Genomic DNA, 15937 nt, shown 5'->3' with positions numbered 1-15937 from the left:
GCTACTCTCTAGACAAATCGCAATCCAAATACAAAAGGCAAACATCTTATTCCGCCAAAGGATGCTTCATCACCTTTCAGTTTATCCTGACAATTGTGTGCCAGCCGCTGTACAAACAACGCTCGGGGTGTGTGCGCAACTAGTGGCAAAGGGGATAACACAAAGACTGGGACGGCATCAGCACTCAGCTGTGTCTTTTTTCTGCAATGTGTGTGTGTGTGTGTGTGTGTTTTTGTTTTTGCATCAAATCAGGAAATTGCACACGTCTTTCAGCAGTGTGTGTGTGTGTCTCTGTGTCTGTGTGTCTGTGTGTGTGGTATGTTTGTAACCCACTACCCTTACACCTCTCCAAAGACAATCCGCATGATAGAGGAAACCTCCTGAGGTGTGGAGGTGTAAATCAGCAGACTGACCAGGAATTCATGGCCGAAGCCAACGCTCAATCTCATTCTCTGTTAGTTCATTTTGGTACATTTTGACTGTGGGACTGCCGTTGCGTTTGATCAATCAATTCAAAGGGCGTCGAACCAAACAAAATGAAAGGAGCAATCATACACAGGATATGTGATTGCGTCTATGTGTGCCTTTGGGCAGCACAGAACTCGAGGGACACATTCATCACTCTTCTCACTTTTATCTCCTAAAGAGATAAAAGTCCCATCCAACAGAGTAACGTATCCTCCCTACACTCAATCGCTATAAGGCATGACTTTGCTGCAGAGGCACCAACAAGCGACCTGGCACACGAAACCATATGAAACTGACATCTGGGGCAGAGGATCCTCACTGCTTTGAAGTTCTTGTGGTACACTTAATAACTGTGAGGTCTTTCACTGAGGTCTACAAAGACAGTATATACGACCCTGGGCATTGCTTAAAGGGAGAAGGCCCGGGGACCAAGAAATTGTGGAGCCTTGAAAGTGTACGTGTGCGTCTGCAGTTGTGCACGAGTGTGTAGTCATGCGCTTGTTTCAGTGTGCGAACGCTGCGAACTTTGTATTTAATGCATCTGGGGATGGTTACTTGAGAGAGAACTGTGTCGAAGAGCAGAGATGACAAACTACGCACTAAAAATATCTACTTTCTTTTACCATGGTCAAATAATTTAAATACAAATTAAAGTTTGAGATGCCTTCAATATGATATATCAAGAAACAAAGATGGTAAAATATTTTATAAAGGCCATCAAATAAAAAAAACTGCGTGAAAAATGTGACAGATAAAGAAAATCCACTGTGGATAACTTTGGATGTATGCATGAATGTAAATCTGAACATTTCATGCTCTTTGTTTACTCTTGAGATTTGGGTGTTTCGTCATGCTTGCGTGTTTTTCGCGTCGGCTGTCAAGTATCGAGAGATACAGAATCAAAGATGATTAACATGATGAAAAGTCCCTTCAAAAAGTCTCGCACTCATCTCAGAGCTCTAATTAGATCCGGATCACCGCATGCGACATTGGCGACTGCAGAATTCGCTGTAACCCTACAACAGAGGGATCCATCAGCACCGCCGCTGACAGACAAACACGCGGCGGGAGGGCACCGACAGGAAGGAAAACGCGGCGCGGGAGTGACACTGACACCCGGTTCTGGCGCCTGAAACGGCCCCCGCTCGGCACAATAAACCGCAGCACACTTTAGGAATTATCTCAGCGAGACAGGAGGGCAAAATATGAAGACTGTACGTAGAGCGGGGAAAAAAAAGGGGGGGACATTGAGAGGCGCTGATACGGACAGAAATAACTCCATGGAAAAAAGGTTTTATGAACATGTGTGCTGGGAGTAAAAGACTGAATAAAACACATCCGACAAGATCTAACACTGACAGTGTGGGAAGGGAGGTATGAAGAGGATAAAGATAGGAGTCTGGTCCTGGGAGAAGTGAGTGACAGAAAATTCCTGAATGCAGAGAGATGAAGAAAAATCCTCTTCTGAAGCCTGGCAACATGTTACTGTGTGTGTGTGTGTGTGTGTGTGCGCCGCATGCTGATGTACACCTTCTGCCCCGATCTGTTAACTTTGCTGTGCAGGTTGACAACGAACAGGCGATTATCCTCAATGTGAAGCCACGTTTGTCAGTTTGAGCCTATAATTGATTGCTCTTTAAGGGTGTTTCACATGACCTTCCAAAGCGGGTGAGAAGCTCAAAAGAGTTTGAACTTAACCTGATTGTACTGCCAAAGATTTCAAGAACTCCTGCGATCTAAACTTTTTACATTCAGTGTTTTCACAACATAATCAGAATCTGGCACTCTAGTATTGAGTTCAAGAGTTTAAAGGTCATTTAAAATGGACTGCTCAACGTTCATGAACTATTTGCTACACTTATCAGAAGAGAAACAGAAGCTCTTTTGAGCCGAGGAATAAAAAATCCTATTGGTACTCCGGATTTACATCATGCACAAACAAAACTGTCCATAAAGACCTGGTGCTTAATTAGTCATCCAACCACGACAAGGAGAATCTCAAACACATGTTTAGCATATTCAAGAGATATTTGTGAAGATCAAAGATAAGTGATGTGTGTTCAGTGAAAGATGAGGCTGCAGGTGATGTTTTAAGGGGACACGTTGTGAGTCTTGATGAAGCAGTGGTACGTCATGGTTGCTATTGTGCAAAAGGGGGAGTGGACAGGATGAAAAGACTCTATTCAAACAATTAACCTTTTCTCCAAAGGGAGGAGAAACATAATGACAAAAAACTGGATGAGGAGAGACTAAACATTCGGGTCTCATTCGACCTTCTCAGAAGAAGTCTAACCTTTTGTATTGAAGTCTAAATAAATGAAAAATTCCTATGTATTTTAAGTAGTAACCACTTACCCTTTGGTATCCAGCTGCTGTTTAAGATGTCTCATAACTTAGTAAATACAACCCAAACTATCTGCACCACTTGAGGTAAGTAGGCAGATGTGTGCTGTTGTTATTCCAAAGAAATGGCCTGTCACATTTGAGGATTTACTTTTCTTTGTGGTTGTTTTTTTTTTTGCATCAGTAAACATAATATGTGCAGGCTTTCTGACGATGTCGGACCAATCAATAGTGACAATCATAAACGCTTTAGACCTGAATTTCTTCTTCTTTCATGATTTTCAATACAACTGTCAGCTGAACATCTGACAGCCAAATAGAAGCCTGGGGGAAAAAAAGCCGTGTTGCCGCCCGTTTCAGTTAACTACAGTGATCCCAGCGCGTATGAGCCTGTGACAGAAGGTCCTTCCTGACGCTCTTCCCCCCCCCGTAAATGAGCCTGTAATAGGGCCACGTAATTACCGGTGGCTGCCTCGGAGCTCTGCCCAGCTCACACGCCCAGGGCTCTCATTACCCACAATGCTGCCTGGGCTCTTAAATATCAAACACCTCTTTGTGCTGGAGGGCCCCACCGGCCCTTAGCCCGCGGCTACCCCTCTGTGCCCTGCTGTGCGTGCATGTGTGGGATTATTTGTGTGTCTACAAATGCTGGATTGGTGTACCCACCTCACATTAATGTGTGGTGTTTCCCGTAAGGCTCACTTCCTGCTAAGTGCAGGCTTGTCATTTGAGAAGGACACTTTGTAGTGCTTGCTGTGAATCTCTGCAGTGCTGCCTGTTAGCAGGATGTCACCAGGGTTTTATCTGGAGTCGGTACCACCAACCCTCGTGGAAGATGCCCGAGTGGATCCAGTAAACCCATGGACTGATCATATTAACTCACGTCCATCAATTACAGAGTTCTTTTTAAATGCTGTGGGCTTTTTTAAGTAAGTCAAGAGCAAGGTGAAAGAAAGAAAAGAAGCTTACATAAGTATGGACAATCGATTAGTCACTGTAAAGACTAAATTCATAAGCACCCCAGTAAGAAAAGGAAGTGAAGGGCTAAACCATTAGTTGGTGTTTTCAGCCCAAAACTGTGAAATTACATTTTTTTATTATGACCATACCTGGGGCGTAACAGTGGTTACAGTAGTTTTACACTTGAGGAGAAAAACACCAAAAGTTATCAATTATGTTAATTATATATATATATATATATATATATATATATATATTGAACAACAAAGAGTATTTCTGTGATTAAGAAGTCCTGTGAGTTTCTCTTCAATGTGCTTTTAATTAAAATACTTCAACGATTTAAGGTTCACAGGGCTCTACATGTGTTGTTCTGACTCCTTACATCCATCGTATTTGATTGTAAAAGAAATAGGTTAACAGACACCGTTTTTTCCTTTGTGTGCCTTTGTGTACATACACACACGTTCTATTGCACCTCTATTGAAGCGCACCTCTTGTTTTTGACGTACATCTAAGGTACACCTGCTCAAAGAAATGGGTGGCATATGTTGAAAAAAGTAGCCACATATTTGAATAAGTACCATAAGTTGACAAAAAAAAGATTTAAGTTCTGCTAAAATAAAGGTTTTATGACATAACTAATGATTACTTTTGTATTACTGTTAATGCTATTCTATGTGCTGATACTACATTTCAGTGCTCTACTTTTCAGTGAACATACAATCTTAAACAAATACATCCACCTCTGGCGCTCTCCTTTACTGACAGATATTTCCTATACGAGATGCAAAGTTACCGATTGCTTAACGAGCTGCTGCCTCAGAAAATGGAACGTAATTTCATGCCTATTGCGAGCGAACATATAGAATGAAATGTACATCATTTAAAGTGGCCACTTCATGTGCGTCGATCAGAAAGTTAATGATGGTCATAATGCATCTCAAAAAAAGTCACGACGCAGCAGATTTTGAACATAAAAATCTATTTAAGTATGTTGTTGGAACTGAGAGTGCTCTTTGCCCTAAGTACGTACTCTAGCATAGTTAAGACGGAACAAATGCTTCCTAAATTCAATCTACAATAAGTATTATGTAGTTTGTATTCCCAATAATGTTGTCCCCTATGCGGATAAAAATGCATTGAGAAATAAGCCTTGGTTCGATATAGAATTCACTGCAATACAGCTTGGCACATTATAGAATCGCTTGTAGAATACAGTTACAGACAAAGTGCCTCTGTCGGCTCATGCACATTTGTCAGGTATTGATATTCTGACCCAGAACGGCGGGTTTGCTTTGAATAGGAGATCACTTTAAAGGCAAATCCTGAATCAAATGAAGTGAGAGGAAATAGAAGTCGCTTACAACAATTTACAAAACCCCATTTCTCACGGATCTTTTATATACTGCAGGTGTGACACTCTGAACAACTACAATAGAAACTCAAAGAGAAGAGGAAAGATATCGATTCACCTTAAAAGATTAGTCGAAAGGTTAGAAGGAACATCCCATGCCCAAAACGGGACAGCTTTGATCTTCACTTGAGCCAATTTGTGACCATCAACATTTTTTTTAAATGTCATTTTATAAAACATTCAGGACCTTTCTGCTCATACTATGAAAAGGTTATGAATCAAAATGCAAATATAAAGATAAAAGGTCAAAAAGAATCTTACCGTTATCCTCAACGGAGAAATGGAAGAGATCAGAAGTAGCATTTTCTTCCTTCCGTAACACATAGCAGATGTTCAGGTCATTGATATCGGCTGCAAGGGGAAAGTAATGAGGAGTTAAAAGAGTGATACAACACAAGGTATAAAAATGAGGGCCACAAAAAACAGCAAAAAAACTAAATAAATAAATAAATACTTTCTTCAAATCTGGTAAAATCATGTCAACCTAAAAACCAATAAAGGAAAACGAACCAGAAATCTAAAAAACAAGCAAGGAACGGCACACGTTTTGATGTAATTAATAACACTCAAGAGAAGGCCATTGTCCTGTTATTGATGCACGTAGAAAATGTGGACCGTACTCCAATAATCACAAGCACACGGCTAAATTATGAATTGTATTTCAAAGATATTTGCTCTTGTGAATATTAAAAACATATATTCATGAAACAATTAGCATTTTAAGATAACAAATGTAAAGTTTCAGACCGGCTACACAGAAATAGCCTCAAACACACTTTGTAGATCCATTACTGCTTTCTGGCTCGTTCAAACACTCCGTCGAATAAATGTTCAAAGATGTCCTTCCTTCAACACCATATCAGCGAGAGTAACAGCAGGCTTCTTGTATCACACTGATTCTGCTCCTTATCAGTACACAGCATGAACACTTTTCTACCAGAGAACGCATTCTGAAAGTCATGCATCCTTAATCCAGGAGGATAAGGGCCGCAACCTCAAATCTCAGACGGCTTGAGCTGAACCAACAAAAAACGTTCAAATCCTCAAACCGCCAGCTCTCTGTGTCAACAGCCCGGAAAACCAGGTGACAATGGATCGTTTAATAACAGACAAGGCTAAGAATGTTAAAAACAGGATTGGGGTGGATTATTAGGGCACACTTCCACAGCTGTTTCCCTAGCTTCTAGAATTACAGGGTTTCTGACTTCTTCTTTTTTCCCACCGTTCTCCAGAAACCTCTATTACAGTGCTGAAAAATCATCAAGACTGCGAAAGGGCTTGGCCTCTGCGAACCATATCCTTCAATAATAGATGTCTACGGAAGGAGGTTCATAAAAGTATAAACCCTTGACTCCTAGCAGGGACGCCTCTAAAACATCTTAGGTGGCTTCCTGTCATTGCTGCCTCTCCTAGCATGAAGATAGTGACAAAAAAACTCAACTCATTTCAACTCAACTCAACTTTGGTATTCGTTTTTTTTAAAATAGGCGAGTATCGATCTGCTTGAAGCCCTGAACCCGAGGACCTTGCAGATGTAAAGTCAACACCGTGAACCAGGGGCACATTGCTCATCAAATATTTAAAAAGACCGCCTCATGGGATGTGCCCTGGAAATTCGGAAGAGTAAATACAGAGCGAGGGATTGTCTCTTTCACCTGACTGATTCCTCTGACGAGCCTGTTTGCTCTCCCTCACTCACTCTCTCTCACGCCCTCCTGCATCATTCTTTTTCTCTCTCATACCACCTACACCTCCCCCCCTTTCCTCTTGCCTCCTTTCCACTCCTTTGCACTTTACTTCTTCTGCCCCTTCGCCTCTCTTTCTCGCCGAGTCTCTTGTCTCATCTGTGCCCGGTCTGTTTTTTTCAAAGACCCGTCTGAAGTGTCCGTCTCCGCTGGCCCCCCGGCTGTGCGTATGCAAAGCTGTGGCACAAGCAGGTGAATTTTCTCACTTGTTTGTATAATTGCCTCAGCGTGACACGAACCACTGCATTGATTGCATCGCTTTAAACCTCAATCAGTATCATTGTTGCCTTGATTCTGCGTGGGTTATCAATAAACAGACATGCACACATGGAGAAATTGACAAATTCGGGTTCAGGCAGCGTATCACGCTGTGTGAGGAAATTTAGAGTCTTTGGGTTTTTATATGAATATTTAAAATGCACAAATTGCTATAAATCAATTCAAACTTGTACTGACTCACCAGGTCAAACCACGAGAATAGCCCACAACTCTAATGCCACCCTTCGCTAAAAGATCTCCTCTGACCTTTTCACTTGATCCTGTACTTCTGTCCCCGCTTCATTTCACAAACCACTGTAGAGCACATCAGATGTGAACATCTCCCCGGAGATGCAGAAATAATAAATTATTCATCCCTAACCGTCTACGAGACATTTGTGGCAAACATCAGACTCTAACTTTGGTCCGCTAATTATGCTTTGATGAGTCAGATCTAAATCAGGCCCACAAATTAACTATTGAATATCCCAAGTCTGCACTTGTGACACATATGAATAATATTACTGCATAGATTAAAACGTACAGATTTGCATGAGTTTTAAACTTTAACATTAAGTAAAAGTATTAAGAAATAAAATTATATCAAAGAAATTATGTCAAAATAAGCACAGCAATGAGACTTGACAATGATGTTTTAGTGAGAAAAGGCCTTTTTTCCATGCTAGAGATTATTGTAGTTTACTAATAATGTAATTTAATAATGTAATATATCTTGGAACACTAATTATCCGTTCTGTTTATGAAAATTGATAATTACATTTTTAAATCCCGCTTTTTTTCTGTTCCACATCACTCTTACCACTGAACACTTAACGAAACCATCGGGATTTGATTATCCCATCCACACGCAATAATCGTGCACAGGTCATGCATTATAATACTGGTGGGTGTTTGTTTACCTTGATTAAATGTGTTGACGGAGTTGTTCCCTTGCCCCAGGTTAACGATGTAACCGTGCTTCGGCTGCGTGGTAATGTGGAACACCAGGGAGGCCGGGGTGCTGTCTCTGTCCTCTGCTCTCAGCGCGTTGGAGCCGATGGGGAACCCCAGCTGCCCCGTGGCCAGGATCTTTAAAGCAGGGGCCCCTTTATTCACCACGACGTGGGGGATGCCGTTGTCAGCAGACACGACGGTGATCTTCATGGTTTGAGGGCGGCGAGTCTCGAACACGGTATCGGGGAATACGTAAAAGTCAGTGTGAGTGCCATCTGTTACTGTAAAAGAGAAGGAGTCCTCTGATGACTCGGTCCCGTCGTGTTTGTAGCTGATGAGGTTTTCATTAAGGTCTTGTTTGTTGAAACTGCTGACGGCTGTGGACTGATTGTAAAGAAGTTTGCCGTGAACAGGCAGCTGGGTGATTGAGAATTTGAGCAGGCTCTCAGCTGTGTCCTGGTCTTCTGCAGTGAGCTCAAATGGTGTAATCAGCTTAATCTGCCCCTCTGTGACAACCAAACTATTTACAGTAACGACAGGTTTCTTGTTATCAACATCCACAATGGAGATTCTGAAGGTTCTGAAAATGGGGTTGTAGCCGTCAGTGACTTCAAACTCAAAGCTATCCATTTTTACCTCATCGTCCGATGTGTGGATGTAGTAAATCTTACTGCCAGCTAGCTGCAGCTGAGTGAAATCCCCAATGGGCATCCCTGGAGTATCTGTACACTCTAAGTGGCCCCTGACAGGGGCTCTTGTGACAGTAAATATTAAATTCTCATCAGGGCTGTTGAGGTCAGTAGTGCTGAGGAGATCTGTAGTCAAAGTCACTCTGCCACCTTCTCTCAGAGACACACCTTTACTGACCACATTGGGGAACACCATGTCGATACTGCCCACGGTGATGTAGAAGTAACGATCAATTAGCGGGTTCGCACCATCTGTGACATCAAATTTCACCAAGTCTCGGATGCCCTCCTGACCGTTGTGTGTGTAAAGTACAAGCCCTGAATCTACATCAGATTGTGTGAAATTCATGCCTAGCGTGATGTTCTCCAGAGCCCCGGACGGTGTTTTCCTCTGCAGGAGACCCTGGCCAGGCCCGAACCGGGTGATATATGTCAGGGTACTGTCATCTGAATCTAGATCTGTTGCTTTGAGCGCTTTGTTGTTGATCTCTTTGGTCTCCCCAATTTCAACCTCCAGGCCGTCGTTGATGAGCATTCTGGGAGTCTCGTCATCGACCGGAATGATCATAACCATGGCTGTTTTCTGCACAGAGTACTTTCCATCCGTCAAAGTGACATCAAAGCTGTCCTCTGTTGTCTCTGAGTCATCATGCTCATAAATTATACTTGACGCCTCCCTAATCTGCTCTAAAGTGAAATTAGTCACAAAAACAGACCCGGTGGACAGCTGGTTTAAAATGACACCATGTTTGGGAGGTTTGGAAATGATGAACATCAGCTCCTCTGGCGGATCATCGGCATCAGCCCCATTCAGGATTGGAGTGTCGATGACGATGTTCATTCCCTCCATCAGAACTATCTCTCTCAGATAAATCTCTGGCTTTTCATCATTTGATGGGATAATAACAATTGGGAAGAAATGGTTCTCTGAGAAATTGATTCCATCAGAGCACCTAAATGTGAACCTGTCTTCCACTGGCTCTACTTTTTTGTGAATGCTCTGTACATAGTGTATATTCCCCTCTCTGACATCTCTGATGTTAAAGGCACTGATAGCTGTTCCTGACCTGGACTTTTCTGAGCCGGGGGCAGGTGATATATTTTCCACGTAGCCAGCACTTGGCTGGACAATGATGGTGCAAAGGATATCATCCGTTGGAGTGTCATTATCATCAGCGTTTAAGTGCTGAGCGCCAATGGGGTATTTCTCCCCTTCGATGACACTAAATTGAATCCCGACCCTGACCTCGGGGGCCTGGCTGTCAACAGGAAGGACTGTGACTCGAATATGAACCCCATTGACCCTATTTCCACCCACTGTCCAATCATCTGACATGTCTGTGAGAGTCAAGTTGAAGCCATCCTGCATAGAGGAGAGACCTATCTCCCCACCGGTGTGTGCATACACAACCACACCATTAATAATGTCGGCCTGAGTGAAACTTGCGGCAGGCGCTCCTTTAACCAATATTTCCCCTAGTTGTGGAGGATCTTCCACAATAAACGTCAGCAAGAGGTCATCTGTGTCATCATCGTGGCCTTGAATGACATTTGTTGTGATTTCTGAAGCTCCGTTTTCCAGCACATCCATATGAGAGCCGATTGTCCCCGGAGGCAGATTGACGGTTGGAGTTTCATCATCGACCGGCTTTACATTAACTTTGACCGTCACGGTTACAACATGAAACCCATCACTGACATCCAGCAAAAATTCATCGCTCAGCGTCTCCTCCCCACCATGACTGTATGAAGTCCTACCCCCTGAGATATCCTCAAGTCTGAAAACCCCTTTCTTCTCCAGATCAGTGAATGCAACCTGGACCTGGCCATATTTAGCGGGCTGACTTAGAGTGAAAGTAATCTGTTTGCTCTCTGTGTCGAGGTCTGTGGCGTCCAGCTCCGCAATACTGATGATGTGAACTCCACGTTCAAACACAGTGAAGCCTGTGTTGGTAATCTGAGGGGGTTTGTTGTTGACAGGCTGCAGGTAAATAGTGAAGGCTCCTTCCACGCTGTTCCCAGCCGTGTCTTCAACAGTGTACCGAAACTGCACGACGTGGGCTGTAATTCCAAGCTCCACATCTGGGGGGCCGTAGGAGATCTTATGGTGGTTAATTTGAGCTTGCGTGAACTCAGTGACTTCAGTGTCGGGGCTGTCTGTCAGAATCAAAGAGCCAAACACAACTGGGTTGTTTTCATCGGTATCCACTGGGGGCTGGATAACTGTGTATTTGAGGTCGCGGTCCTCAGAGTCCAAATCAGTGTAGCGCAGAACTTCTTTGCTGAAGTGTGTGAGCTTAAACTCCTCGACAGTCATCTGCAGAGTGGTGCCAGGGAACAGCTCGGGTGGTATGTCATCAATGGGTAAAACCCGAATTATGAATGCACTCTCTCCTGACTCATTAGGGGGGTCGTTGTCATCCTGAACTGTGAACACAAACTGATCCACGATGGTATCTGTGCTGTGGGGGCCTGTGTGCTTATAAAACAACATCCCATCAGTGATATCTTTCTGAAGCCACTCTGTCACCTCCTTCTCATACACTTCCTCCTCGTCGTTGAATTTCCAAGTGGAGGGGTCCTCCGGGGCATCTGACTGTCTTAAGAGAACAGCACCTATGGTGGAAAAGGGACTGATGATGGTGAATTTAATAGTTGAATCCTCAGAGTCGATATCGGCGGCGCTGAGCATGAGGGGAGATATAGCCATCATCTGGTTTTTGAAAAGGACCAGGCCGGTGTTGGCATTTATAATCGGTGGCTCGTCATCGGTGGGAACGATTGTAATGGGAAACAAGAATTCGACTTCGTTCTGTCCGTCCGACATCTTGAAAACAATGTTGTCGCTGTACGTGTCGCTCCCGTCGTGCTGGTACACCACCGCCCCTGCTGCAAGGTCAGCCGGTGTGAAGAGTTTCCTGTGAGAGCCGAGCACCATGAGGTCCCCGTGGCGCAGCCCGTCCACCACTGTGATGGTGACGGCGTCCAGGTTGTCTTCGTCGCTGATCTCCAAGTTGTGCGCGCTGAACACGGGCCGAGACTGGCCCTCGTACAGCAGCTGGCCCGTGTTACGCGTCACAACAGGGGCCAAAGAGTTCATGGGCTTCACGACTATCATGAAAGCGAAGGGGTCTGACACAGCCCCGGCCGTGTCCACCACCTCAAACTCAAGCTGGAAAATCCTCTCCGTGTCGGAGTCCAGGGAGGGGGGCTTGTACGCAATCTTCAAATCGCGTAAGTCTCTCTGGTAAAATGAAGTGATCGGGAGGTTTCTGTCATCAGTGCTGACTATGTAGCCCTCCTCGTAAGATACGGGAGAGGTGATGTTGAAGATAAGCTCATCCGGGTCTGACTCAGTATCTTCGGCAGAGAGCATATCTGGCGTGAGGGCGGTCATGACAAACTGGCTGATCTCCATCATCATCATGGACACAAAGCTGGGTTTGGGGGGAGTGTTTTCTTCCCCGGCTTTGATGCGAATCATGAGATGGAAATACTCGTGTTTCACTAGGTTGCCTTCCTTATCGTGCAGCTCCACCACCATGGGAACGTAGTCCCTATTGGGAGACTTGCGGTCAAACGTGTGCTCATAGCGTATATCGGCTTGTGTGAATTCATCGCAGTCCATCATTTTGGAAAGTTTCCCCCCGTCGATGAGTCGTCCATATCTGGGCAGAGCGCTGCCACTAGTCAGGGATGCGACCTCACATTTGTGAAAGTCTCTACTATAAGTAAACTCTAAAATCTTCTTATCTATGGGGTTACTGGTGGCTTTGAGCTTCTCGACAGTGAGAGGCATGTTTTTGGTGAGTAATTCTAGCTGAGTGAAAACCACTTCAACCTCCATCATGAACGGGATAATAACGGTTTCGGTTTGCGCATCATACCTGAGCTGCAGCCTCACTCTGTCTTTGGCCGGACTTCTCGATCCGTAGTGCACGTACGTCACATCATTGGGACCGAAATCACACGGAAACTTTTTGGGCGAGAGATGCCCCGGTCTCTGCGAGAGCGGCTCGTTATCCAGCACGGTGATGCTGCAGCGGTCCCCCGGCCGCGTCTGAATCACCAGATCGTTGATGGGATCGACGGGGACCGATCTCCCGAAAGGCACGCGTATCCCGCTGTTGGCCACCAAGATCGCATCTTCTGACAGTTCGGATCTGAGCGCGTAAAATAGTCCGGAGCTGTCGGGCTGCGCGGAAACGATACCTGTTACTGAAAAACACAGGAGAAGTCCACGGAGCAACATAGCGACGGATTTCATCCAACCCAACGCGCCAAGGCACACTGTGCAGACGTGTTGAAAGGCTGAGGTGTTTTCTCCAACAACAAAAACAACAGAGAATAAGATGGTATAAATCCGCAAAGTGTTGGGAGTGAGCTGGATGCTTACTGGGCGGTGACTCCCGTGCGTCTCTCCGTCCGGAGCCTCGACGCGCTCCGCGAGAATAGCGCGCAGGAGTTTTAACTTCAGACACTTGAGAGCTGTGTGTACAAACGCCACCGCCCATCTCCGCACCTATTGGAGGGTTTTTACGGGTTTGTTACCTGCCAATGGGCAGTGCGGATGACATTCACAGAGGAGGAAGGGGGGCGGGGAATAAAAGGAATTACACCGATTAATCGCGTATGCTCTCGGGCAATTTCTGACAAAATACAGGTGGAATGGAGAATGAAGCCAACCTTACCCTGGGTGAATACAGCCCATTTAAGTAGTGCACATGTGTGCAGATATTCTCAGTGTACTTGGTGATGTGACTACTTTGACCATAGAGATATGCTTTAGGACTGAATAAACTATTTTCATTTTTTATTGCACAATACAGATAGTGTAAGCACTGACAGGCTGATCTGCTGCAAAGTCATTTAGTAATTGTTATGGTTATTATTTCTTCATCTAAAATAGCTTAACTGAAAAGTTCCTTTATCCAGTATGATCTGGAATATTGTAGAATGTCACCTGTCTCTCCCTCGTCAAGTATTTCCCGTCTCCACTGTCGGATCCTGATGGTGGTATTCCTTGAACCCATGGCAGTCTTAAAGGTGTAGGAGGAAAATGACGTATTGATCACATTCAATTCATTGCTGAAAAATTGATTTGATATGATATTTTGGGCTGTATTCATGATAAACGGGGACACTTATCACATACTTACGACCACTGGCTTCCTGCAGGAATCTTTCTGGGAATAACTTGATAGAGGTACATTTGCACTTGTTAAATTGTGGAAGCAGCTCGATTTGGGCCTCGGAAACCTGCCTTAGAAAGAGCAAGAGCAAGTCACTGTACACGTCTCATTGTGGAATGGGCTGGAGAAAGAATGACTGTGTCCCCTGTCAGTGTAAACTATGATACAAAAACATAAAATCCATAACGTGTGGAAGTGAAATGTACCTTTGGCTGGAATGGAGCAAAAAGTGTTGCAAATAGTTTATTAATACTGTAAAAAAAATCCATACTAGGCCTTAGTGGTCCTAGGGGTGAAATGTACTGCAAGTTAGAGGATCCGTCGAAGCCAGTATTGAACCCATTTCTTCCCATCTCAAAGGGCTTTTGGGTACCATGAATTTGACTACCGAGAAACATGATTGTACTTTTCAGGACGCTCCATGAGTTAATCAAAGAGGGGCTGAGCATCTGCACTATTCATGAACAATAATGTAAATTCATAGGGTTGCAAAAAAAATCACTCTTTTCTACTGGTTACACATTTTGAATTAGAATGTTTTTAAGTTCTACGCTGTTCCCACAATCTTTATAGCCTCAAAAATCCTCCCTCATAAGCCTGATCATTAGAAGTACGGCTTGTGACGGCATTTTGTTCCCAACTCAACACCACCCACGTTTAAAATTCCAGGTGATTAGAGGGTTTCTAGGGCCTTGTTATTTCAAAGTACGAGGCACCCCAACCACTTCCAGCTGTCATACATTTTCATATGTACCTGAAAATTCTTCTAGTGACTTTAAGTGAGAGAAACAATTGAGATGCACAGATGTTAAATATCCACTGTGAGAAGTGAATACATTCACACACACATTGTACTGGATACGGAAGTCTGATGAAAGACAGAGACGGAGGCCTGTAAACATCCCTATTAAGTCAACAAATTAGAGACTAGTGAACATTTGAAACCGGTGAACAAACAAAATCATTTTCCATGGAAAAACATTTAAAGGAATCCATCAGATGATGATGAGCATCATTTTGAAACCACGTGTCTCTTTTTCCTTTCATCTAATTAGCACTGAAACACTGCAGCAGCCCAACTCTATCACATGGTAAACTAGTCCATAAAAAAAGTCCACTTTCAGATTTATGACATATTCCTACTGTTCTGGGTGTGGGGTTCCTTCAGCGCAGCAGCTGCCTCGCTGTGATAACGCTGCATATGGAGATTTTGGGGTTTGAGCAAACCTGGAATGGGAGAGATTCAAGAGTCAGTCAGTCAGTTAATGAGACAGCATGAGGTTTAACCAGCATTCAGGTTGTTGCTTTTGCAACATCTTGGCATGCATACTTCCAATGACAAAAGGCATTCTCTTGCTATTATGAAACAGCACATTCTTCATTAATGAATATTCAGCGACGAAGCAGCGTATGTCATTTTTTTTTGTGTTTTGGAATTTACTTGCCTCTGACTTGACAATATGCTTTTGCAAATGTCGAGCTGGGTCCATAATCAGCACATTGTACGAGGAGAAGCAGAAGAACAATTTTGCAGGCGCTGTTAATTCATTCATAGTGCAAATAGGCCCAGAACAGATTTTCTAATGCATACACACACAGTGGGGGATGATATTTGTGCTTGAGATTTGTTACTTTATGGCTTCTATATTTCAACTCCGCTACCTTGCAGAAGAAAATTCACATTTTTAACTTCATGCCAATCAATATGTTACATAGAAGACATTTGATCAGTCTAACATACGATTAGTTTAAACTGCTTACCAGTAAAAAGTAGTTTAAGTAGTTTCTACTTGACAAGCTAAAACCTTAGAATACAATGTATATGCTTCATGAATAACAAAACATTAAAGTAGTAATATGAGTTTACCTATTCTGCAAAGTTAAGAGCATTTTACTGATAAAGCTGTACTTTTA

At 43.7% G+C, this 15937-nt stretch overlaps 1 protein-coding gene across 1 annotated transcript in view; it reads right to left on the bottom strand.

Moving 5' to 3' along the window:
* frem2a (FRAS1 related extracellular matrix 2a) overlaps nucleotides 1-13300 on the bottom strand; it is a 45555-nt gene extending 32255 nt beyond the window's left edge. Inside the window, exons 1-2 of the mRNA XM_037468416.2 lie at nucleotides 8109-13300; nucleotides 5447-5536 (exon numbers count right to left, since the gene is read on the bottom strand). Of these exons, the coding sequence (XP_037324313.2) occupies nucleotides 5447-5536; nucleotides 8109-13098 (5080 nt within the window). The 5' untranslated portion in view covers nucleotides 13099-13300. The remainder of the gene's footprint in view (nucleotides 1-5446; nucleotides 5537-8108) is intronic.
* Nucleotides 13301-15937: the final 2637 nt, after the last annotated feature.

Source organism: Pungitius pungitius, chromosome 16 (assembly GCF_949316345.1).
Source record: "Pungitius pungitius chromosome 16, fPunPun2.1, whole genome shotgun sequence".
Taxonomy (NCBI): Eukaryota; Metazoa; Chordata; class Actinopteri; order Perciformes; family Gasterosteidae; genus Pungitius; species Pungitius pungitius.
Note: the sequence above shows the minus strand (reverse complement) of the source record. Positions and strands in the feature narration are given on the sequence as shown.